Source organism: Phascolarctos cinereus, unplaced genomic scaffold (genome assembly GCF_003287225.1).
Source record: "Phascolarctos cinereus isolate Bilbo 61053 unplaced genomic scaffold, phaCin_HiC Scaffold_2;HRSCAF=192, whole genome shotgun sequence".
Lineage (NCBI taxonomy): Eukaryota > Metazoa > Chordata > Mammalia > Diprotodontia > Phascolarctidae > Phascolarctos > Phascolarctos cinereus.
The window spans coordinates 23,493,082-23,518,068 of NW_027555625.1; the positions used below are offsets into that span (position 1 = coordinate 23,493,082).

The 24,987-nt window shown below is 47.9% G+C and overlaps 1 protein-coding gene across 11 annotated transcripts in view; it reads right to left on the minus strand.

Annotated features, from left to right (window-relative positions):
- The window catches only part of DYSF (dysferlin), a 257,583-nt gene that overhangs the window by 7,780 nt on the left and 224,816 nt on the right, over nucleotides 1-24,987 (minus strand). For all 11 annotated transcript variants that reach the window (XM_021001176.2, XM_078149256.1, XM_021001178.2 and 8 more), the window contains 8 exons: nucleotides 24,767-24,858; nucleotides 23,064-23,234; nucleotides 22,716-22,858; nucleotides 21,431-21,570; nucleotides 19,239-19,327; nucleotides 18,798-18,893; nucleotides 16,057-16,198; nucleotides 1,939-2,038 (listed from right to left, as the gene is read on the minus strand). In XM_021001176.2, the coding sequence (XP_020856835.1) occupies nucleotides 1,939-2,038; nucleotides 16,057-16,198; nucleotides 18,798-18,893; nucleotides 19,239-19,327; nucleotides 21,431-21,570; nucleotides 22,716-22,858; nucleotides 23,064-23,234; nucleotides 24,767-24,858 (973 nt within the window). The remainder of the gene's footprint in view (nucleotides 1-1,938; nucleotides 2,039-16,056; nucleotides 16,199-18,797; nucleotides 18,894-19,238; nucleotides 19,328-21,430; nucleotides 21,571-22,715; nucleotides 22,859-23,063; nucleotides 23,235-24,766; nucleotides 24,859-24,987) is intronic.

Consider the following 24,987-nt stretch of genomic DNA (forward strand, 5'->3'; position numbering starts at 1 on the left):
AGAATTACAAAGGAAATCAATTATATTGAAATACAGTCACACACATATATTATATATATATATATTTTATGTACATATACACCCACAACCTAGGTTTGATGGAGAGTAATTATTGTTGTTGTTGTTCAGTTGTTTTTCAGTCATGTCTGACTCTTGTGGCCCCATTTGCCCAGGATCACACAGCTAGTAAGTATCTGAAGCTGGATTTGAACTCAGGTCTGACTTCAGGTCCAAAGTTCTACCCATTGTTCTCCCTAGCTGCCAAAGGATTGCAGATGTACGAAGGTACAAAAAGCAACAAAAGATCAGCTGACAAACCTGTCTGATTGGCATGGCATGCCCAGCAGCCCTGCCCCTCCAGCTCCTAAAAGTCCTATCCAGACCGTGAGAGTAAACAGACATATCTATGAAGAAGAAGGAGGAGGAGGAGGAGGAGGAAGGGAGAAAAGAGCAGGAAGAGGAGGAGGAAGGGGAAAAAGAGCAGGAGGAGGAGGAAGAAAGGGAGGAGGAAGAGGAAGAAGAGGAAGAGGAGGAGGAAGGAAGAGGTGGAGGAAGAGGAGGAGGAAGAGGAGGAAGAAGAAAGAGAGGAGAAAGGAGCTTAGCTCTTTAAAGTTTGCAAAGTGCTTTATGTGTTCACTCAAGCCTTATAACACACCTGACATGTAAGCACTACAGGCATTATTGTTCCCATCTCACAGATGAGGAAACTGAGGTTCAGAGAGGGTTAAGTGACTTGGTCAGCCAGCTACATCTGATGCTTATGTCATTAATAGAATTCAAATTCAGGAAGCCCAGAAATCTAGCCACGGCACCGTACTATCTCTCTTCCTCTGCCTATCTATCATTCACAGTCCATATACAGAAACTAGACAATTTTTTCAGGAGCCCTCCTAACACCAAAATAACAGATAAGAGCTGTCCAAGTGCAAAAGAGGCCTTTGAGTCATGGCATCTGAGCTAAGAGAAGTTAAGTCAAGTCAGTGAACATCTGTTAAACACCTAGCATGTATTCAGCATTGTACTGTCAGAAAAGATGACCAGTTTTTGTAGTGCTTTACCAGCCTTAAAGTGTGGTATCAAAGCTAGCTGTTGACTACCATCATCATCACATCCGGGCAAGAATGTCAAGGGAAGAGGATTTGGTTTTGTTTGGTTTTGTAGGATTACATGCCAGGCGGAGGGATAGTACCCGAAGGGGAGGAAAGGGGCACGTGGAGGAGATGGAGGGGAGGGAAGCTAATGCTCAGCACCACAGTTTGGGAAGGACATTGATGGTGAGTGTCCAGGAGGGCCGCCAGGCTGGTGGAGGGTTTCTAACCTGGACCATGTGAGGGTGGGCTGCAGAGAGAGAGAGAGCATGCTATATCCAGAGAAGGGAAGACTCAGGAGAACATGGTGCCTGCCCTCAAGGACAGGAAAGGTTATGCCAGCAAAGGATAAAACTTGCTCTACTCGGATCCAGAGGGCAGGACCCAGAGCAATCATGGGGGAGGCAGAGAGCTACAAAGAGGCAAGATGTAGGTTTGATGTTGGGAGAACAACTAGACCTCAGCCCACGTGGAATGGGTGGTGGGCTTCCTCTCCCTGGGGGACTTCAAGTCACGGCTGGGGAAAGGATATTTTTTGTGTCAGGCTGGAAGAGACGGCAGCTGAGAAATTCTACCTGTGAAAGTCTGGGATTCTGTGAATTCTGGGCAGGAGAAACCACGGGGCTCCAGCCTAGTTTTCCAGACATATTTTCTGCCATTAAATCATAAGCTCCTTTGGGGTAAGGGCTCTCTTTATTTTTCTCATTTGGATCCCTAGTGCTTGCACCCTTAATAAATGGCTATTGAAATGAATTGAATTACTTGATAGGACTCTGTCACTCCCCTCCTTAAGAACCCTCTGTGGTTCCCTCTTGCTTCTAGGACATTTCATGTGAAGAATCCCACTTACCCAAATAATCATCGAAGGAAAACTTGTCATTATCCCAGATCTGGAATATGACATTGGCAGGCATCCTGCATTCCATCTTGTCCAGACTCCAAAAGTGCTCCTGTAACCCAAGCCAGGGAGGGCAGAAAGGAGAGAGTTAGACATGGACCAGGACATGGCACCTCTAGGTTGGAGAGCTGTGCGAATGAGAGAGGTCTCCAGCAGCATTGGGAAAGAGAGAAGGGAAGCAGTTTGACAGAGGAGAGAAGGAAGGTGGTTCCAGCGCGGAGGCTCTGAGACAGCGGAGGAACGGGGTCCTGGGAAGGGAGTGACCAGGGGCTGCCAAGTGACAAGGGAGGCTCACTCTCCCAACATGCTATAGAAGTAAGGCAGCCTTAGTGCAGGTGATGGAGACTGGACAAACCAGACCAGCCAGCATCGTACGAGGCTGGACCCTTCCCCTACTCTCTGGAAGGAGACAGATGGAACCCAGTCCCAAGCCACCTTCCTTTCCACATTAGAGCCCACCCACGGCAGAGTCACTCCCCCAAAGGGGGCCAAGACTATGGCTAGAAACAACTTTGGAAGAGGAGTTTGGAGAAATCTCCATTCTGCAAGGTGGCCGGATCACTTCTCTGGGCTCATTTCCTCTGGGATTGGACCAGGTGACCTCTGAGATGCTTCCAGCTCCACCATTCCATGACCCCTTAAGCTTCAGACCACCTTGGGCCTGAATAGGACCCCCTCCTTTGAACATCAAAAGACCCCGGCATTTTACTGCATACCTTGTCTCCCTATGTAGAATGGAAACTCTCTGAGGGCAGGAACCATTTCTCTTTTATCTTCGTATCCCTGGGTATACAGCAGGGGCTAAATAAATGCTTGTTGCTTGCTCCTGTGTTATCATTATGACTGTCGCTGCTGTTCAATCATGTTTGACTCTTCATGCCCCATTTGGGGTTTTCTTGGTAAAAATACTAGAGTGGTTTGCTGTTTCCTTCTCCGGCTCACTTTGCAGAGAAGGAATTAGGGCAAACAGGGTGAAGTGACTTGAGCAGGGTCACACAGCTGGTAAGTGTCTGAGGCTAGATTTGAATTCATCACCACCTTAAATGCACCATTGGGCCTATGAGCCCCATTAGCTCAGTGGTTATGGTATGCTGTTGTTAATGGGGTCCATTAGAACTAGTGGCAGCTAGTTCTCTCTCCTCTATGTTCCCCAGCCACAGAGTAACCCCTAAACCTGGCCACAAGCTGATGCAGTAACAACAACTTACTTTTTAAAGTACCTTAATTCACCAATCAGTCAGCATGTATTAAGTGCCTACTGTATGCCAGGCACTGTGCTAGGTGATGGAGGTTTGTGAAATACTTTTCACACTTTATGTGATTTTACCCTCACAACAGACCTTGGAGGCTGGTACACTTCAGTGGGGCAATCATCTCCTTCATGTGGTCACTCACTGCAAGGGTACAGATCACAACCCGTCCGTTTGTTTTCATCCTGCATGAGGCTTGTCTGTGGAGTCCCTCAAATCTTGCACGGGAGGATTACCCATGCTGAGGGCCTTGGTATAATGTCAGCATTATTAACCCTATTTTATGGATGTGGAAACTGAGGCTCAGCTGTTGTCCAGGGTAATCCAGCTACCGTATGTCAGAGGCAGGATTTGAACCAGGGGTTTCTTTCCCTACATCAGGCTGTCTCTCAACCCTGGGATTGGAAGGGTGTTTTACTCCAGCAATAGATTGACCCCCAAACCTCAGACACCAGCTGATCCGTGACCTTGGCTCCAGACTGATTGCTGACAACGACCGAACTCTGGCCTCAGACAGCGCCCTTGGCCTCCCTTCTGGTCATAGCCTCGTCTCTGTCCTCTGCCCTCTGTGCCCAGCTCTCTCCCCTGCCTGGGCCTCAGGCTGGTTGGGGCTCCCTCCTGCAGGTGGTTCCCCTCTCTGGCGTGGGTTTTATGGCCAGCTCAGGCCAGTCTGCACTCTAGCCCCCAGGGCTAGTTTTATGGGGCCAGTAATGAACCAGGAGCTCAGACAGTTCCTGATGGGAGCAGCTGGGATGGGGGGACCCCGCCGAGGGGAATGTGCCCCCGCTTGCCCCAAGCCTGGCGCTTCGCTCATTACCTCTCCCATCCAGAGGCCTTTTACTAGCTGTTTATTGGATTGTGGTGCTGGCAGACATGCGGCCTGGGCAGAGGCAGAGTCTGGACCCAGTGGGTGTGCTGGGCCCCAGGCTGGGGGGAGTGGGGGGCTGCTGGCCAAGGAGGAGGGGCTGGATTTTCAAAGCAAGATCCTAATGCTTTGCCACTGATTCTCGTCTTCCCTAACTGGCCTCCGTGGGACTTGAGTTCATCAGGTGTCTCGTTCTGCCCTCATCAGGCCACATCTGGAGGATGGTGTTCAGCTCTGGGCACCTCATTTTAGGAAGGACGTGGATAAGCTGGAAACTCTCCAGAGGAGGGCAGCCAGGCTGAGGAGGAGGCTCACACCCATATCTCACATACATGCCAAATAAGATGAGTTAGAGTAATGAAGAGAAAACTCAGTCTTCGAGCAGGAACTGGTATCCCCCAAAGCTCTGTCCTGGGCCCCTCTTCTCTTCTCTATTACTTCACTTGGTGATTTCATCAGCCCCCATGGATTCAATTAACACCTCTATATTGATTATTCTCAGATCTGTCTGTCCAGCTCTGACCTCTCTTCTAACCTCTAATCTCACATTTTCTAACTGAATGTCCAAAACAGAACTCATTATCTTTCCCCCTAAAGCCTCCCCTCACCTCCACCTCCTCTATTACTGTAGAGGGTAACACTATACCCCCAGTCCCACAGACTTTCAACCTAGGACTCATCCTGGACTCCTCACCATATCTCTATCCCCATATCCAATATGGTACCAAGGCCCATCAATTCCACCTTTGCAATGCGCTTGTAGATTTCATCTCTCCAGCATCTCTTGTAGATTTCACCTCTATAGCACCTCCCACTGGCAACATTTCTCATCAATTTCACACAGCTGTGCCTTGCAGCTTCTCTCCAATATGCCCCCTTCTCTCTTCTGACACTGCCCACACCCTGGTCCATGCCCTCATCAACTCATGCCTAGATTACTGCAATAGCTGCTGGTGAGTATGCTGCCTCAAGTCTCTCCCCCCTCCAATCCATTCTCTATTCCACTATCAAATTGATCTTGATATTCTCTCTCTCTCCCTCTCTCTCTCTCTCTCTCTCTCTCTCTCTCTCTCTCTCTCTCTCTCTCTCTTTCTCTCTGTCTCTCTGTCTGTCTCTCCCTCTCTGTGTGTCTCTGTGTGTGTCTCTCTGTCTCTGTCTCTGTCACACACACACACACACACACACACACACACACACACATACACAGCACTCTTCCAATGCCTCCCTATTACCTCTAGGATCAAACATAGAATTCTGCATCTGGATTTTAAAGCCCTTCATAACCTGGCCCTCTCTTCCCTCTCAAGTCTCCTCATTTCAACATAGACTCTGTGATCCAGGAACATCAGCCTGCTGGCTGTTTCTCAGACAAAACACTCTGTCTCTCAACTCCAGTCATTTTCACTGGCTATCCCCAATGCCTAAGATTCTCTCTCCTCCTCCTCTTCCTCCTTCTTCTCCACTTCCTATCGGTCTTAGCTTCCTTCAAATCTCATCTAAAATCTCACCTTCTCAGCAATACCACTTCTAGGTCTGTGTCCCAAAGAGATCATAAAAATGGGAAAAGGCCTACGTGTACAAAAATATTTATAGCAGCTCTTTTTGTGGTGGCAAAGAATTGGAAACTGAGGGGATGCCCATCAGTTAGGGAATGGCTGAACAAGCTGTGGTATATGAATATGATGGAATACTATTGTGCTATAAGAAATGATGAGCAGGCAGATTTCAAAAAAACTTGGAAAGATTTACATGAATCGATACAGTGTGAAATGAGCAGAACCAGGAGAACATTGTACATAGCAACAGCCACATTATGGGATGACTGACTTTGATAGATTTGGCTCTTCACAGCAATGCAAGAATCTAAGACAACTACAAAAGATTCTTGATGGAAATTGCTATCCACATCCAGAGAAAGAAATATGGAATCTGAATGCAGATGGAAGCATGCAATTTGCTCTCCCTTTTCTGGGCTGTTTTGTTTTATTGCTTCATTCTTGTGGTTCCTCCCATTAGTTCTAATTATTCTTTACATCATGACTAATGGGAAAATATGCTTAATATGAATGTATATGTAGAGCATATATCGAATCGCACACCATCTCGGGGGTGGGGGGAGAGAAATTGGGAAAATTTAAAACTCAAAATCTTATGGAAGTGGATGTTGAAAACTAAAAATAAATAAATTTTTAAAAATAAGATAAAATCTCACCCTCTCACCGTCTTTCCCTTCCTTAGTCCCTTCCCTCTGTTGACTGTCTCAGCATACCCCAAACCAAACTTCACATCTTTTCTCCAAAACAGCCTGCCTTCCAGACATCCCCATTTTGGTGAGTTGACATTACCATTCTCCCAGCCATCCAGGCTGAAAACCTTGGCTCCCTCTCATCACCCACATCGAATACATGACCATATCTTATTGATTATTTTTTAAATACAAAAATTTTTAAATATATAAAAATAATAAAATAAAAATATGTTAAAAATATAAAAATTTTAAACATAAAAATATGTTTGAGAAAATAAATGTCTATTAATTGAAGTTTTTTTTAAAAAATAAAGTTTGATTGCTATATCTTCTGTTTTGGCACATTCATTTTTGGAAATAGCTCCCTATACCCCCCCATTCAAAATGAACCATCCCTTACGGCATAAAAAAGCATTCTTCTGATATGTTCTCATTTACATTGCTGGATTCACTGTGGATGTTGCTCTCTGGGGTCTGCTTTCTTTCTTTTCTCAACATCATTTCTAGAAATCTCCCTTTCTCTTTCTCTAATTTTTTTTCTTTCTCGCATTTTCTCTCTCACTTTTTTTTGGTCAGGGTCTGCAGAACCCCCAGTGAGAGGACTCCTTCTTCCACCATAGATAAGTTCCTCCTCGGCAACTTAATGTGCTTGAGAACTGCCTTGAGCAGCCCTGAGGTTAAGTGACTTGCCCAGGATCATACAACCAGGATGTGTCAGGGAGAACTGGGGCCAGTTCTCCACGCATTACACCATGCTGTCATCTCTTAGAGCACCAGGACAGTCCATGACATTCGTCTATAACAGTTTGCTCATCGACTGATCAATTGATGGGCAAAACCCACTTTGCTGCTTAGTTGCTGCACAGAGCAGCGCTCTGAGTACAGTGTCCTTGTACAGCTAAGGAAGCGGAGAGTCATAGAGCCTGCAGCAATGGTTTTCCCAGGGTCTTGAACCCAGTTGGTGACAGAGCTGAGACCAAGGCTTCCTCCTGCCAAGCTCTTCCTCCTACACCTTTCTTCACTCTCTGCCATTTCTCAATGCCCCTAGGACTGTCTGTGGCTGGGTCTCTGAGGACTGGAGTCACTCGGGAGAAGTTAACAGCTGCAGGCAGGGTTGTGGCCTCGGTTCTCACCCAGGCCCCCAGCCTGGCTCTCCTAGAACAAGCTGGCAGTCGGCTGTGTCCTCTGGCCTTCCTTCCCACCGAGAAATTCTCTGTGGTCAGAGCCAGGACTTGGTTTTAGAGAAAGACAGCCCCAGCCAGGCTGCAGCAGCCAATGGCCCGAGGGGCGAAAAGGAGCAGAGAGGGAAAGGTCCCACTCTCCTTCTAGAGTCCAGTCAGTTTGGACAGGCAGTAGGGGAAAAATAAACAGCCAAGCACACTAATACACTGTTGGTGGAACTGTGAACTGGTCCAACCATTCTGGAAAACAGTTTGGGATTATGCAAGGAAAAAGGCTAAATCGTTCACACCTTTTGACCCAGTATTGACTACTGAGCACATGCCCCAAGGAGGTAAAGACAGAAAGAAGGACTGTATCAGAAGGCTCATATCACCTGTTTGAAAGAAGGAAGGAAGGAAGGAAGGAAGGAAGGAAGGAAGGAAGGAAGGAAGGAAGGAAGGAAGGAAGGAAAAGGAAAGAGAAGAAAGAAAGAAAGAAAGAAAGAAAGAAAGAAAGAAAGAAAGAAAGAAAGAAAGAAAGAAAGAAAGAAAGAAAAAGGAAAAAGGAAAGAAAGAAGGGAGGGGAGGTAGGAAGGAAGAGCATATTATGGTACATGAAGGTAATCAAATATTTTTATGCCATAAAAAATCATGTAAATGAAAAATCAGAGAAATAGGAAATTTTTTCTGAATAATTATATAGGAAAGGAAGAAGAGCCAAGAAAACCACATATACAACAACCACAGCAATGGAAACTAAACAACTCTAAGAGATCAGTCTTGTTCCCAAGGGAATAGAAGATGAAATGCTCTGCTCTCCTCTGGCTACAGAGGTGGGGAACTACAGAGGCGGAAAGGCACATACATTGTCAAAGAAAAAACAAGATAAACAGCCATCCCATTGGATAAAATGAACATTCCTCCTCGGAAGCAGGTATTGGGCATCCCCAGCAGCTCCACCACTGTTGCCTTACACACAGCATGCTATGTAAGGATGGTTCCTAGAATTTGGAAAGCCCTGGTCTCCAAGGCGCTTTGCACACACAGTCACTAACACCAGGAAAACTCTCCTGGCTAAAGTGACAGGTGTTTTCTGAATGCCTGATGACCTCACTGTATAAAGAATTTCATCCCGTGTTTTATAATTAAAAACTTAACGTTATCTGTGTCCACAGTGGTCCAATCCTTGCTCCAGGGTAATCCCACACCTCCTTGATGACCGTGTCTCCACCAACAGTACCCCTGCCCCTCCTGCAGGCAGTGCACTTACTTTTTACCCCTTGACCAAGGGGTATCTTAGAGCTAGCTCTTAACCTTACCCAGAAGCTGTGGGAACTGGCCAAAGTATGTGTAAGCGGCAAGAAGGGATCCCACAGAGGTCACCAACTGCAGCCTTCTCAGACCAGCCTGATTCCCGACCCTCACTCAGGCCCGTGCACCAGTTGCTGGAACCCACCTCATGGATCAGCAAAGGCCACCACTTGTAATAATAATCTCAGCCAAACCCTGGGGACCATTCTATCATCTCTTCCTCTTTCCCTATCCCTCACCTACTGTTTGGTTTTTTTTTTTATTATTATTATTACTAAGTTTTAAATCTTAAGGGAAGGATGCATTTTTTCCCCTAAATCTTTCTCCCCACTCCCCACTCTGCCTCTGTAGAAGTCCATGCCTTCTCTTGACTTTGGCTCAGTCAATGGGGGTCATACCCTGACATTTATAAAGAAGGCCCCAGACATTCACTTATAAACCAGTACATGGATTGGGCAGCTAGGTGGCGCAGTGGATAGAGTACCAGCCCTGGATTCAGGAGGACCTGAGTTCAGATCCAGCCTCAGACACATAACACTTACTACCTGTGTGACCCTGGGCAAGTCACTTAACCCCATTGCCTAGCAGAAAAAAAAAATGGGTAAACCAGCACACGGTCATCTCTCATAACCAAACCACTTTAATGAGCCTCTATGTGCCATAGTTACGTTCCTTCCATGCCCTTTGTCAAGGGACACCCCGGAGCCTGGCTCTCTTCCGGTCACATTCAGCTATATCCATAAAATGCACATAGTAGAACACTCAACCCAATCGAATCAATGTGTCTGTTAAGAGAAGCAGGAGCTGTGCTAGATACTAGGGACCCAGACACAAAAGGACAGATGGTCCTTACGGTACAAGAGCTTACGATATGTGCACAGACAAGTTTATACACAACAACTTCAGGGGAGACCAACAAATGGGATCGGCCTTGAAGAAACCTAAGGACTCTAAGAGTTGGAGTTGAAGAGGGAGAATGCAGGGACACCTGTGCAAAGACATGGAAGTGTGAGATGCCAGGCCTTCGTGGCTAACCTGTAGTTATCCTACAGGTCACTGTGAGGTTCTTAAGAGAGGGAACAGCACGGTCACACCTCAGATTCAGGAAGGTTATTTTGATAGCTATGTGGAAGATGGGTAAAAGAGAGGAGATAAAGCTGGGAGGACAATCTGGGAGGAAGGGCTGAACTAGGGTGGTAACTGATGACAGAAAGGGCAGGTGGGAGGCAGTGTAGTACAGTAAATACAGCCCTCCCTCTGCAGTCAGGGGACATGGGTTCAAATCTCACTTCTGATATCTATCCTACCTGTGTGACCTTAGGCCTCAGTTTCCTCCTATGAGAAATGAAGGGGCTGGTCAAGATTTATCAGCCCATAAGCATTTATTAGGCACCTGCTGTATGCCAAGCACTGTGCTACATGCTAGGGATACAAAGAAAGGGAAGAATAGTCCCTGCCCAAAAGGGGCTTCTACTCTAGTGGGGGAATATGTATAGATGTATATCTCTGTGTCTGATATATGTGTATAGGTAACATGTGTGTGCATTTTTATATGTGTGTGTGTACATAAACCAGAACATACACAATAAATATGAAGCAGGGGGAAGGTAACATGAGGGGGGTTGGCACTTAGAGCTGAGGGCATCAGTGGGTCCCCTCCAGCCCTAGATCTATAATTCTCCAACCATGAAGATGTTCAGGATAGGGATAAGGACTAGATCCATGACTTTGTTCATCTAGGGAACGCTCAGAAGAGGAAACTCGATCCACCAGTACAGATTGGCACCTTCTCTGCAGTCTATATAGCCTAGAGCCCTGAGAAGGTCAATGTTGTGCCCAGGACCCTACAGCCAGGAGGTGTCAAAGGTGGGGCTTGACCTCAAAGGTCAGAATCCTAGCCAGACGCTGGAGAGATACACTCAAGGAGGCTTCCCAGATGATGACCTGTGAGGGCAGAGGGGCAGGGAAGACTTGAGGACTCCGTAGAACTAAGCCACCCCTGAATTCTGTCTCCAGAGCCAGCCCCACCCGCATGAATAAATCAGTTTCTCTCTGTTTCATCCACATCTCGCTTTGAGAGTCTCAAAAATGTTCGGAAAGAACAAAGGTTCATAGCTGTGTGACCCTGGGCAAGTCACTTAACCCCAACTGCTTCACCAAAAAAAAAAAAAAAGAATAAAGAACAAAGAACAAAAGTTCAGCCCCTTTAAGCAATAAAATAACAGCAGCCTCCCTCAGGGAGTTAGAACCACTTAGGAGCCAAGGGCAGGCAGTTCTAGCCTATGCATCAGTTTTAGACAGGCGTTCAAGGCTCCTCAGAAAGAAAGAGAGAAGGGAAAGAGAAGCCACGGGGTTCATTCCACCGAAAGAAAGGTCTTAGTCTGGAAGAGGCAAAGAGCCGGATGAAGGCGCTGGATTTCATGGGCCAAAAACAGAGAGGCCCAGAGGATGTAATTAACTGTGGTCCTCACAATTCCTAATGGTAACTCAGGACAAGGTGAAAAGATGTGGGGACGAGGAGAGAGGCCGGCACGACCCACACATGGGAGAGGGACAAACAAGTATATTTAGAAAGGCAGACCTTATAACAAGGCACGCTAATTGCTACTTGGGAAGGCTTTTTTTGCTGTTGTTTCTTTTAAGCTGTGTTCTACTTGAGGTATTTCCCTGTTTATAAGTAGAAAACTCAACTTTGGTTGTAGTAGCTAAAAAAAACCCTTTTAAAATAAAATAAGAAGCAAAAAAACGCTCTTAGGTTGCAATCAGACGTCTTGTTGAAGCTCTGCTTTTCCATATATATTTGTTTGTCTTTCTGCCATCTATGGTCTACACACCAGGCCCTTTCTGTGGTTTCTGGCCACAGCTTTTCACCTTGTACTCAGCTATTTGGAATTTAAAGGACGGGGGTAATTGGTTCCTTGAGGCCTCTCTGAGGTGCTGTGTCCTGACCTGGTCAGGAAGCCACACCTGCCAGAAGGCTGGATGCTGGCAACCCCTGGAAAGGCAGACCCATGGGGGACTCAACTCTCCTCCCTCAGGGTACCCTTACACCTGCTTCTAATTCAAAGACAGAAATGTCCCATCTAGACAGCTACACATGTGTGGCACAGGAGGAATTCTAATATGAGAGTCAGGAGACCTGGGTTCAAGTCCCACCTTGGACACTTACTAGCAGGATGACTGTGGGTTAGTCACTTCACGGAGTCACAGAACTCGAGAGCTCAAAGGGGTCTCGACCAATGCCTGGTCCAACCCACTCATGACATGCTCAACAAGTGGTCACCCAACCTCCTCTCAGTGACCTCCAGACACAGAAGACCTCCCACCGCCTCTCCAGGCTGGCCCTTCTCCTTTGAGATACTGCCATTCTTAGCGACTTTTCCCAACATCGTCCTCAAGTGGTGTCTTTGCAACTTCTACCCAAAAAGAACACATCTGACCCCTCCTGGATATGACAAGCCCTTCAGACACCTCAAGACAGTTCTCACTTCCTCCCTGACTCTTTCCTTTTCTAGGCTAGACAGGGTCCTGCTGGGTGGAGGAGGGAAGCAAATGGTTGGGGCACCCATGAGGAAGCACACCATACCCCAACAAGAGTAGCAGCAGCCATTCCACACCCCCGGAAAGGAAAGAAGGTGCAGAAGAACAAAGAGAGCACAGACCTCCCTAAGTGAATGCATGTTGGGGGAGCTACCGAAGGAACTTACAGTGTGTAAACTCCCTCCACAGAACTAGACCAGCAATGATTCTGTTACTCATAGTCTGAGGGATTAAGTGACTTGCCCAGCATCACACAGTTCAATATGAGCCCTAGGTGGAATGAGACATCCACCCACAATGCCCCCGTTACTTCTCCAAGTGAGAGGCAGCAAGGGGACCCAGTAGATAGAGTGTTGGACCTAGAGTCAAATCCAGACTCAGATATCTACCAACTCTGTGTGACCCTGGGCAAGTCACTTAACTGCTCTGTGCCTCAGACTTCTCATCTGTAAAATGGGGGTGATCCTCCCAGGGGTGTGATGAGGATCAACTTAGATCATATATGTAAAGTGGTTCACAACACCTTAAGGACTGACTATGCCAGTGATGACAGAGGCAGTTTTATGACCCTATGCTTTCATTGAATATTTTAAGGTTTGAAAAGCACTTTAAATACATTATAATAAAGGTTTATTGAATGAATAAATTTTATTTTATTCTTACAACTCTAGAGGGTTAGCACTGTAAATGTTACTACCCCATTTTGCAGGTGAAGTTACTGAGGCCTGGAGAAGAGATCGCACAACTGCACAACCTTATCTCTCTTTTCTTCCAAGGCATTCCTCCTTCTTTTGGGCTACCAGGATGGTTTTCCCCATACGTGCTTTCCCTATATGGCTCCCTGACCTCTCATGCCCACATCTGTTTCCCATCTGTCCGTTTCCATACTTGTCATAGCAGAGTAATTATAGGGCTAATGGCTTTAGAATTAATCAACCCATTGACATTAAAGACTGAGGTTCCCATTAGAGTAGCATTTCAAAACTCCCAATTAGCTGCATTGATTCAAACCCAGGCAAATATAATTAGAAACAGGATATGGTGCAGTGGTGGAGTGCAGGGAGTGGTGACTATGGGATCTGGATGGAAAGAGTAGTGCCTGTGATGACGGCGACAGTGATGGTAGGAATGGTGATGATGATGATGACAAATGAATGTGGTCATGGGGCTGAGGACAACAATGGTGATCTTGGCTACAAAGATGAAGGTTGATCGTGGGGATGAGGGTGATAATGGTAGCAATGGCTATAGGGATAATGATAATGATGATGGCAACAGTGATGGCGGCAGTCGTGAGTGTGGTGAGAGGAATCACAGAATCTCCTGCATCTCTTCCTGAGCTGACTCTTCAGTGAGCCCTGATTCCTTCCTTGGTCTCAGATTTGGAACGGACCTCAGAGACTGTCTAGTTCAAACCATATTTGAAAATGAAGCCTCACTATGACACACCAGACAAATGCTCTTCCACTCTCTGTTTGAATACCTCCCCGAAGGGAAGCCTCACTATCTTCCAGAGCAACCCATTCCACTTCGGGACAGCAATAATTGTTAGAATGTTGTTTTTTCCTGACACAGAGCCTGTGGGGCTAAGCAGACTAAGGCTGACCCCTTTCCCACAATACATCCCTTCAAACACCTGAAGGTGACAATCATGTCAATTAATCAATTGACATTTATGAAGCATCTATTCTGTGCCAGGTACTGGGGATATGAAGACAGAAATGAAGTAGTCCCTGACCTCAAGGGACTTCCATTCTACTGGAGGAGACAACATATGGACATATGTGTAAAAACGGACATAAGTATAGAATAGATGGACATATGGACATAAGTATAAAAAATAAGGACAAAATTAATTGGGGGAAGGAGGGAACGTTAGTACCTGGGAGGGGGTTGTCATGGAAAATCAACACACAGAAAACTCAGCCAAGCATCCCACGAGCCCAACTCTTCAGTCTCTGCCCCAGCTCCCAAACCCAGCAGCCCAGTGACATATTTACAAAGCGATCACCTCTCAGGACCCGTGTGTTTGTGTCCTAGACCCCTCTGGCAATCTAGTGAAGGTCATGGACGCCTTCCCAGAGTAATGCTTTTAAATGCATGAGGTGCAAAGGATTACAAAGGAAACCAAGTATATTGAAAATAGAATACACAAAATTTTCCCATCCAAGTTCATGAACCCTCTGAAATTTCTCCAGGGGCTCTAGACCCGTCTCCAGAGACTTAATCACTGGGGAAATGCAAGGGATTCGGTCCTGTCTTCCCCCCTTTCATATGTCAAGGTTCACCCCTCCTGACTGTACCCTGGAAGGCTACCAACATATCTGTAACAGACACTCCTCCACACCTTACCTTCCTGGCCAGGGGAAGCCCCTAAACAGCCTGGTGATCATGCTTTAAAATAACAATAGTAAAAGATAACGATTATGAAAGTTTGCAAAGCACTTAGCAAATATCTCCTTGATCCTCACAACAACTCTGAGAGCGGTTGCTGGTATCATCCCCATTTTACAAATGAGGGAACTGGGACTAAGAAGTTAGGTGACTTGCCCAGGGTCACACAGATGGTGAGTGCCTGAAGTCACATTTGAACTCAGGTCCCTCTGACTCTGAATGTGGCACTCTATCTACTACACCAGGCTTCTTCCCAACCTGATCTTTATATGGCCCATTCTCAAGACCTTTTAACATCCCACTCACCTGCCTCTGGAAGGGCTCTGTGTTTAAGAGAGTGAGTGTGAATTGAATTACTCGCTACGTGACTCTACGTATGTCACTTAGCCTATTGGCACCCCAGTTTCCTCATCTGTAAAGTGAGGGAGTTAGACCTCTATAATATATATAACCCTCTATAATCCCTTTCAGCCCCTATGATCTTTCCTCAAATGTGGCACCAGTAATAACGAGGGCTAGTTTGTATAAGGAGCTTGCAGGGTTTACATTATCTCATTGCAAAAAGAAAAAAGGTCCTGCAGATGTGATCTGACCCAGTGAGAGAATACTTTTTCTGCTATTCAGTCATTTTTCAGTTATCTTTGACTCTTCACGACCCCATCTGGGGTTTTCTTGGCAAAGATACTGGAGTGGTTTGCTTTTTCCTTTTCCAGCTTATTTTGTAGACGAGGAAACTGAGGCAAACAAGGTGAAGTGACTTGCCCAGGGTCATACACCTAGCAAATGTCTGAGCCTGGATTTGAACTCAGGAAGATAAGACTTTCTGACTCCAGGCCCAGCACTCTCTGCACTATGGTGCCACCTAGTTGCCCATCAGGACACTGGGCCTCTCTAAGTTCCCAGGAGCTTTTTTGGCTCCTAACTCATGTTGAGCTTGTGATCCACTAAAACCTTCAGATCTCTTTCAGAGATTTTGCTATCTAGAAATGCCACCCCCATTTTGTCTCTGTGAAGCTGATTTTTTAAACCCAAATGTACGACTTTACACTATTCCTAGTCAGTTTCAGCTCACCACTCACACGTCTCTGTGGGTGATATGTGTCCTGTTCTCCCTCACGATACCAAGAACTTCCTCCCCCTCATCCTAGGGCTCCTGGGAGGACAGACTGTGCTGTCCCACTGAATGGAGGCTCCCCAGGGCATTTGTCTGCGTATGCCCAATAGGTTCCAAGTTGGTCCTGGTGCCTTGCAAGGGGGCGGTGGAGATGCTGACAGCGACCCAGAGTGAGGGGCTGCTCTCACCTTTTTGGAGACTGCGCACATTTGTTCGGCAGGTATGTAGTCGAAGGGGAAGATGAACCGCCAGTTAAAATTTCCCTCTCCGCCCAGCGAGCGATAGTGAACATCCGTCTTTTGCTTGTGCTCCTCAAAGCCAAGCATCCAACTAGAGAGAGATAAGAAGAGACTTGGGATTTGTATGAGAGAAACACTTCATCATGTCCTGGAGGGATGGGGAAGAAGGAAGGAGAGATGGAGCACAAACATTGCCCCTGCCGTGCACAAGGACATCACCTCTGCCACAGCACAGGTGCCTGTCTTCCATGCAATGGAACACCATCGTCCTGGGAAAGCAGCATGGATTTGGACTCAGGGACCTAGGTCTGAATTCCAGCTCTGCCATTCACCTTCTGACTCTGGGCAACTTTTCACCTCTCTGAGCCTCAGTCTCCTTGTCTGTGATATGAGGAGGTTGGACTACAAGGGCTTTGAAGGTCCCTTCCACTCTGAGTCCTACGATCCTATGAAAAACCTACTTGCCAGCCCCTGGGGGGTACGATGACAGGAATAAAAGGGTCCCTGTCCTCACGGAGCTTCCATTCTTTTGATGTCCTTTTCTTCTGGATTCTAAGCAGCCACCAGCCCACCTCACAGCATTCATCCATGCAGCTTATATTTCTGCATTTTATTCCCCAAGAATAGATGGAGATAGTTGAGGGGTTTCTCCAAATGAGTTGGATTTGAGGTCAGTGGACCCGGTTTGAATCCCACCTCAGACACTTATTGCGTGGGTGACCCATTAAGTCATTTAACATCTCCGATGTGCCTCAACTTCTCTCTCTGCAAAAAAATGAGGCAGCTGGACCCCAAGGTCCCTCCCAGCTCTAATCCTAACCCCTTGGGGCTCTGTCTTCTTCTGTAAAACGATGTTATTGGAAATAGATGTTGTCCAAAGGCTCTTCCAGTTCTGACATTTTATGTTCTGTCTGAACATCTTGTGTTCTAAGGGCCCTCCCAGCTCTGACATTCCCTGTTCTAAGGGCCCTCCCAGCTCTGACATTCCCTGTTCTAAGCTCCCTCCCAGCTCTGACATTCCCTGTTCTATAGAACCTCCCAGCTCTGACATTTTGTATTCTATGTTTTAACATTCCATATCCCAAGGTTCCATCCAGCTCAGACCTTCTAAGCTCTATGTTCTAAGTTCCCTCCCAACTCTGAAATTCTAAGTTCTCTATTCTGACATTCTGTTCTGCCTTTCTAGGTTCTAGGTTCCCCTCCTGCTCAGACTTTTGTGCTCCATGTCCCAGCTTTCTAAGTTCTCAGCACCATTCTGCTCTAAATTTGATGACCTTGTATTTTAAAAACCCTACAAGGGAGGGCCTGCATAAAGCAGATTCCCTTTTAAAAGTTCATTCCCTCATCCACAACCATTGCATCTTTCATGTTAATAGGGGATTTCACATGGGAGATGGACTTGGAGCGGGATGCACTGGTTGGGCTGCAGTGGGAGACTGCCTGGCAGCCTCTTACTGACCCAGTAGCACAGTCTGCAGGCTGAGGACACTGAGGATGAGTGGAGCCTCAGGCAGGTGAGGGGGGCTCCTTAGGGGGAAGAATTCTCCCCTGGCCCCTGGAGGAACAGAACGTGTCATAAATGGAAAAGCTGTGAACAGGAAAGGGTGAGCCGCTGGATTTCTCAATTTCTTTGATTTCCTGAGCTCTTTAAAATAAAACTTCTCATTTTAGACTGTTCCCCTCCTTCCTTGCAAGGGGGTTACTGAAAACTTGCAGAGAAAGACATTATTGGAGCTCCCTGAGGATAGGCTGCGGGTCCTCCCCATCAAAGCAGGGGCTCCCTGAGGATAGGGGTTGGGGGTCTTCCTCATCAGACCAGGGGCTAAGGATGTGGCCGGAGTCTTCCCCATCAGAGGAGGAGCTTCCTGAGGATGGGGCCAGGGTCTTCCCCATCAGAGCAGGGGCTCCTTGAGGATGGGGCTGGGGTCTTCCTCATCAGACTAGGGGCTGAGGGTGGGGCTGGGGGTCTTCCTCATCAGACCAGGGACTCCCTGAGAATAGGGCTGGGGGTCTTCCTCATCAGACTAGGGGCTGAGGATGGGGCTGGGGGTCTTCCTCATCAGAGCAGAGGCTCCCTGACGATAGGGCTGGGGGTCTTCCTCATCAGACTAGGGGCTGAGGATGGGGTTGGAGTCTTCCCCATCAGACCACGGGCTCCCTGAGGGCAAGGGACTACAGCCTCTCAGCTCCCTCACCACATTAGAGGCTCCCTAAGGTCAGAAGCTGTGTCTGCCCCTCACAGACAGCGATCAGGATCCTCATTTATTCTAGCTGAGATTTTAGTGCATTATTTTCAGGTGACAAAGGCCAAATGACCACAAATCCTCATTAGCTCATTTCAATCTTCTGTATGCAAGTCACAACTCCCAGGATCCTAAAACACCAGAGCTGGCCAGGACATGAGAAATAATCCATCCAACCTGATATGGGGCAGATAAGGAAGCAGAGGACCAGAGAAGGCAGGGCGTGGCCGGGGGTTCCTCCAGGGGTAGGCCCTGTCTCCCCCAAGAGCCCAGCATGTCTCCCACATTCGCATGCACTCTCTTTGATGGCACAGACCATGTTTTTGCTGTCCTTTGTACCCACATGGCTTGGCACAGTGACTTGCATACAGTAAGCACTCAATAAATGCATATTCATGATGATGATGATGAAGGGAGCTACCATGAGACCACTGGGGTAATTCCTACCCTTTCACATAGATGTCACTCATCTTTTCCCCGGTGATGCTGATGTCATCCAAGATAACATCTTTGGTGTTCCAAATAATACATCGCAGGAGAAACCTGGTGAGGAGAGGAAGATGCAGATTAACCCAGGTTCATTGCAGAAGGAAGGTGAAGGATCCCAAATGGCCTTGGGGAGCCTGAAGCCCACAGTGGCCAGGGTCTTAGGCCTCATGACTCCCCAGGCCATCAACTTTTCACAGAAAAATGCTCTGACCCCAAATGCTGGCCAAAGACCAGCCCCTCCAGTCTGTCCCTAGAGCGACCTCTTGTCATAGCCCCAGAATTACCCCTATCCCCACCCGATAGATGACCCCTAACCCTGGCTCCCAATTAATTCCTGAACTGAAACAAAGAAAGCATTGGACAGATGGCCCGACACCCAGACAGAGAACAGGCAGTCACCTCTTGGCTTTGCGGGGTGTAATTTTAAATGGAGGTCCAGGTGCTCCGAGGGCCTTTGGAAATAGGTCAATCCACATTTGCAGCTTTCCCTACGGAGAGAGTTGGCCCATGAAATCAGAACACCTCAGCAGCCCCTTCCTCCTTGTTGGCTCAGACCCTCTCTCTGCTCCTGCTGGACCCAGCTGTCCACCCTCACTCTGACTCCTACTCTGTTCCAGCTTTCTACTGCCCCAGGGTTAACTTAATCCCCAACCCCAACTGTCCTGGCCCTGGAACCCCCATCAGTTCTTCCACATGCACCCCGCCTTTCTTCAACATGGAGACAAATTCTCTAGCAGTTCGAGCAGAGGAAGAAAAAAATGGTCGCTGGGGCTGGTGAGCCCCCTTCACAAGGCATCCTGTGTTGAATCAAGTACCCAAAAAAGCCATTCAAAGCAACACTTTAAGACAAATAATGCCCTGGGATAGAGCCCTGGGAGAGAGCTTCAAAATTGGAACTCAAGATTAAAGGCCCCTTAGGGGGAGAGACCCTAGCATCCCATCGGGCCCCTTCGGAGGAGCCCACTTGTTGGGGAGGGAGTGGAGAAGAGACTGCCTGGGGTACTGAGCTCAGTTATTTCTACCCAGTGAAGAAACAAAGTGCTCATCTTCCCATCCTAGTTACATCTATGATTATTTCTGCCGCCATTTAACCCCCTCACCCTTCGTGGCCCTGCCTGGGCTACTTAACTCACTGGTTTGAGTTTGCGTTTGATCTCAAGTCATGGGTTTGAATCCCACCTGGCACCAATTAGCTCTACCGTCATAGCCCCTAATTCCAGCTAGAGACCAATTCCGGAATTCTGACCACAGACAGATACCCAACCCAGTCTTGGTCAGTCAGGGACAGTAACATGGTGCCTTGCACACCAGAGATGCTCAGTTTAAAAGCCATTGAAAGAATGGCAGAATGGTCTAGAAAGTAGAACCTACGGCATTGGCCTCCGCTATAAGCCAATGAGATTGACATCAATGCCTGGGAAAATTCTAGAACAGATGATTAAGGTGATGGTTATCCTTTCTCATGAAACCTTATCCTTTAAGGTGATCCTTTCTCGTGAAACTTTTCTTGATCCCTCTAATCCACAGAGAGGGTGCCCTCTTTCCCAAATTGCCTCGTATTTAGTGGACCCCCTGGAATCTATCCACAGATCCCAAACAGGTCCATGGAACTCCTAGACTAAGTGATCTCTAAGATCCCCTTCCAGCTGTCAATTCTACAGCCAATGGATTCCGTCGGTGCTATATTCCCATGTTTTCTTTGCATCTTTAGTCTCTGTAACTATTCTCCAAGCTCCCTAAGGGCAGACACCATTCTCTTACAGAGCCTGGAGGAGGGCTGGACACACAGGAAAGTCAAGAAAGACTAGAAGGTGAGAAGGAAGATGTGAAGCCAAGCCAAGATGTATTCTGGAAGGACGGAGCCTGAGATCCCAGAAGGTGACAATCATCAGATCTCTGCTGCACGGGACCTTGGGGGCATCGAGTCCAACACTTTCATTGAATAGATGAAGTCTAGACAGGAACAAGTCCAGAGACCTGCCCCAGGGTCACACAGCTAGTAATGAGCAGCATCGGACCAGCCCCACCCTCTTTACCTCCACCCCCTCCTCTGATCCTGGAAGAAGTTCAGAGACAAAGACCAAAGCTGTCCTCCTTTCCCCAGTGGAGGACTCCTGGAATCTCTGCTTTCCCCAGCTCTGACAGGAGAGCTGTTTGCCTCATCTTGCCAGGCCCCAGGCCTCCACTATTTCCCGGCCCTCATCATCCCCTACTTGAGCATCCTCTGTTTTTATAGACTGTTGTCCCCTAACAACATGTAAACTTTCATGTTCATCTTTGTACCCACAATGACTAGAAGAGTGTCTCATGTACAGTTGGTACTTAATAAATGCATGTTCTCTGCCCAGAAACAGAGTCAGGAAGGACTGGGAGAAAGCCCCCAAAGGTCATAACCTCATGGGTCACTAAGAGGAGGTTCAGAGATCTGGGAGCCTTCCCAGTCCATGAGGACAGCATGGGCGAGAGTGACCCTGGGCCAACCTCAGGGCAGATCCCAGGGGATGCACGGTGACCCTTCTCTGCTGTGTCCCGTCGGCAGGGGCCGCGCCGGCCTGGGCTTGGGTCACTGGGGAGCGCACTGCTGGTCCTACCTGCTCAATGTCTGGCTGCAGAGGGTTGTAGAGGGAGCGGCTCTCCACGTGCTCGGGGACAAGGCCCTGCTGCCTCAGGACAGCCAGTGCCAGCTGCTCCTCCACCGGACCCAGGTGGGGATTCGCCACCTTGCCATTCTCTGAGCCAAAAAGAAAAGATCAAAAATCCCAGAATGGGGTTAGCAAGGAGCCCAGCCAGCTTGGACACCAGCAGAGTAGCTAGCTGCCTGCTGTCTCAGTCCAGACTACCAACCGTTCTGCTTGGCTGCTTCTTCAGGACCCAAGATGTTGTGTGGAAAAGAGTAACCGAACCTTCCCCACTCCGAGCCTGACACAGTGGCTGAAACTCCACCATCAGAGCTGATTCACTGGGGTCAAACACCGCACTTCTAGGGCTCCACCTTCCAAGTACAAATGGCCTTCTGGCTTGTTCCCCTCCCCCTTTGCAGTTCCAGCCTTCAAGGCCTCATTTAAGTTCTTCTTCCCCCACGGAGCCCTCCCTGCCCACAGACCTTTGGACCTGGCAAAGACCTTAGTCATCACCCCAGTCCAAAATCCTTCTTTTTTTCAGATGAGCAAACTGAAGCCCAGAGAAAGGAAGGGACTCATTCATTCATAGGGCAGCTAGGTGGTGCAATGGATAGAGTGTGGAGCCTGGAGTCAGAAAGACTCCTCTTCCTGAGTTCAAATCCAGCCTCAGACACTTACTAGCTGTGTGACCCTGGACAAGTCACTTAACCTTGTTTGTTTCAGTTTCCTCCTCTGTAAAATGAGATGGAGAAGGAAATGCAAACCACTCCAGTATCTCTATAAAGAAAACCTTTAATGGGGGGTCAGGTAGGTGGTACCGTGGATGGAGCACAAGCCCTGGGGTCAGGAGAACCTGAGTTTAAATCCAGCCTCAGACACTTGACACTTACTAGCTGTGTGACCCTGGGCAAGTCACTTAACTTCATGACCTAGCCAAAAACAAACAACAAAAAACAAAAACAAAAACAAAAAACCAAGAAGACCCCAAATGGGATCATGAAGAGTCAGACAGGACTGCAATAACTCAACAGCATTCATTCATGGTCACAGCTAGCTAGTGGCAGTGCCAGGATTTGAACTCTGATCCCCTGCTCCAGGCAGGTGTTCTTTCCACTCCAGTCCAAACTCAGAGAGATCTCAGGGTCATCTAACACAATCCTTCCACGCACAGAATTATTAGTTAAGTCATGAAGGGCTGGGAGATGATGCTAAGGAATGAGGCAAGCCCTGGGGCTAGGACAGAGCTGAGACTCACTGATGTCTTCAAGGGTGACCTCTGTGTCCTGGAACACCACCCGGTTCTCATGGTACACGGGGGCTTTGGCCTTGTTCTGCTGGCAGTATAGATGCAGGAGCTGAGTTGGGCGGAGCTGGTCTCTCCATTGATTCGGTCCCGAACTAAGGCCCCAAGAAAGGCAAAGTGAAGATATGCAGAGACAGGGCCCTGGGGCAGACTGGACACATGTCTACACAGACATCTCCATCCACACATGCGTCACTCCACCCCTGCATAGGTGTGTGTGTGGACTCTGCCCATAACACCCTTCAATGCTGACAGAAGGGCCCATGGAGACACTATGGCATGGCAGCCCCAGGCACTTACACGCAGTATGTCTGGGGGAGACCGCATCGTGCACCAAACTTGGACAGGAATCGGTTCTCCAGGTCAATGACCGTCTCCCCAATCTTCTCATCCTTAGAGAGGATGTCATAATCATATAGCATGACCTTGAGGTCCTTCTCCAGTGGAAGGGTGCAGGTCAGTTCATATACCCTGCAGGGAAGAGAGCCAATCAGAGAAGGGCCGGACAAGTTGGCGCCTCCATCGTCAGCCCATAGGAATAAGGAATTTCTCCGTCCACTGAAGGCCATCAGCACCTACTGCTTGAACCACACATCTACCACTGAATCAGCCTCTACTCCAGGCTTTGGTAGGCATTTTATTGCCCTAAGTAGATTTGGAGCTCCCTGAGGGCAAGGACCACGTCCTCTCTTCTTGTCTCTCCTACAAAGTAGCCTTGTCCGTGGCTAAGCACAGGCACTTGGTTATGGTTTAATAAGTGAATAAACGAATGTGTACATGAACAAATGAATTTATGAATACATGAATGAACAAATGGATGAATGAATACAAGAATTAATGGATGAATTAATTGATGGGTGAGATGAATGAATGGATGGGTGGATGGGTGGATGGCTGAGGGGATGGATGGATGGATGAGTGGTTGGATGGAGAGATGGACAGTTGGGTGGATGGGTGGATGGGTGGGTGGATGGATGAGTGGATGGATGGATGGATGGACAGTTGGGTGGATGGGTGGATGGGTGGGTGGATGGATGAGAGTGGATGGATGGATAGATGAGCAGATGGATGGACAGACAGATGGGTGGATGGATGGGTGGGTGGATGGATGGATGGGTGGAGGGATGGATAGATAAGGGCAGGAGCTATCTCTTCCATCTGGGTTGGTGAATGAATGAATGACCAAGCTTCCATCCTGCTTTGGGAAAAGACATAGCTACGGTCTGTTAATGAATGGAAACAAGAGAAGCATAAGAAGACCTTGCTCTTAGTAGAGCTACAACTAGGCAAGGGCAACCAGAGTTTCGCTCCTGTGACACCAAAAATTAGAGGCTACCCATAGCCCTTGCAGCCCAGCAGTATAGAAGCAGCCACGCTTAGCACTAACCTAGCAAGAACAGTGTCATTTCTTAAAACTACCAGATTGCCCTTCTGCTAGGAGGTCCCCACAACCAGGATGGTCTCTTTGTGTCCCTCAGTCTCTGTCACCACATAGGTGTTGTGCTGAGGTCTTCACACACATACACACACACTCACACACACATACATATACATACACACACACTCACACACACATTCACACACACATACATACACACACACACACACACACACACACACACACACACACCAGAATTTGCCTTGAAAAGTTCCTCTGAAGGCACATTTTCTGTGGCTTTCCCCAACCCAAAATTAACCAGTGAGGAGCCCAGCCCTTAGTCCCCCACTCTCTCCATGGCAATGAGTGGCTTGTCTCCTCTCTGGGACATCCCCCCTCTCCCCCTGACTCTCTCTCCCTCGTGGGGACATGAGAAGGAGCACTGATTAAAGACCTACTATGTGCCAAATGCTGTGTTGGGGGATACCATAAGGAAACGGAGAGGACGATATAAGCCCCTCAGGGGTGTCTCCCTGGCCCCCGCCCCTTCCCTGGCCCGTGACTGAAGCTGCCCCCATTCCCTCCCCACTCCCAGCTCGTCCCTCATGGAGCCGTCTTCATTCACCTTCCAAACACAGGCTCCAGAGTGCAGGGGATGTAGTTTTCCTGGTCATTCATTGATTTTTTCCCAGCAGAAATCTTGATGTAAGGGTCACACTAGGGGACAAAACCGATAAAAAAAAAAAAACAGCTGGGATGGGTTATCTAACACATGTCGAAAATTCCTCTATAGGTGATGTGGTCTTGGGAAAGGAGTACTGACTCTGGTGTCACAGGTCCTGGATT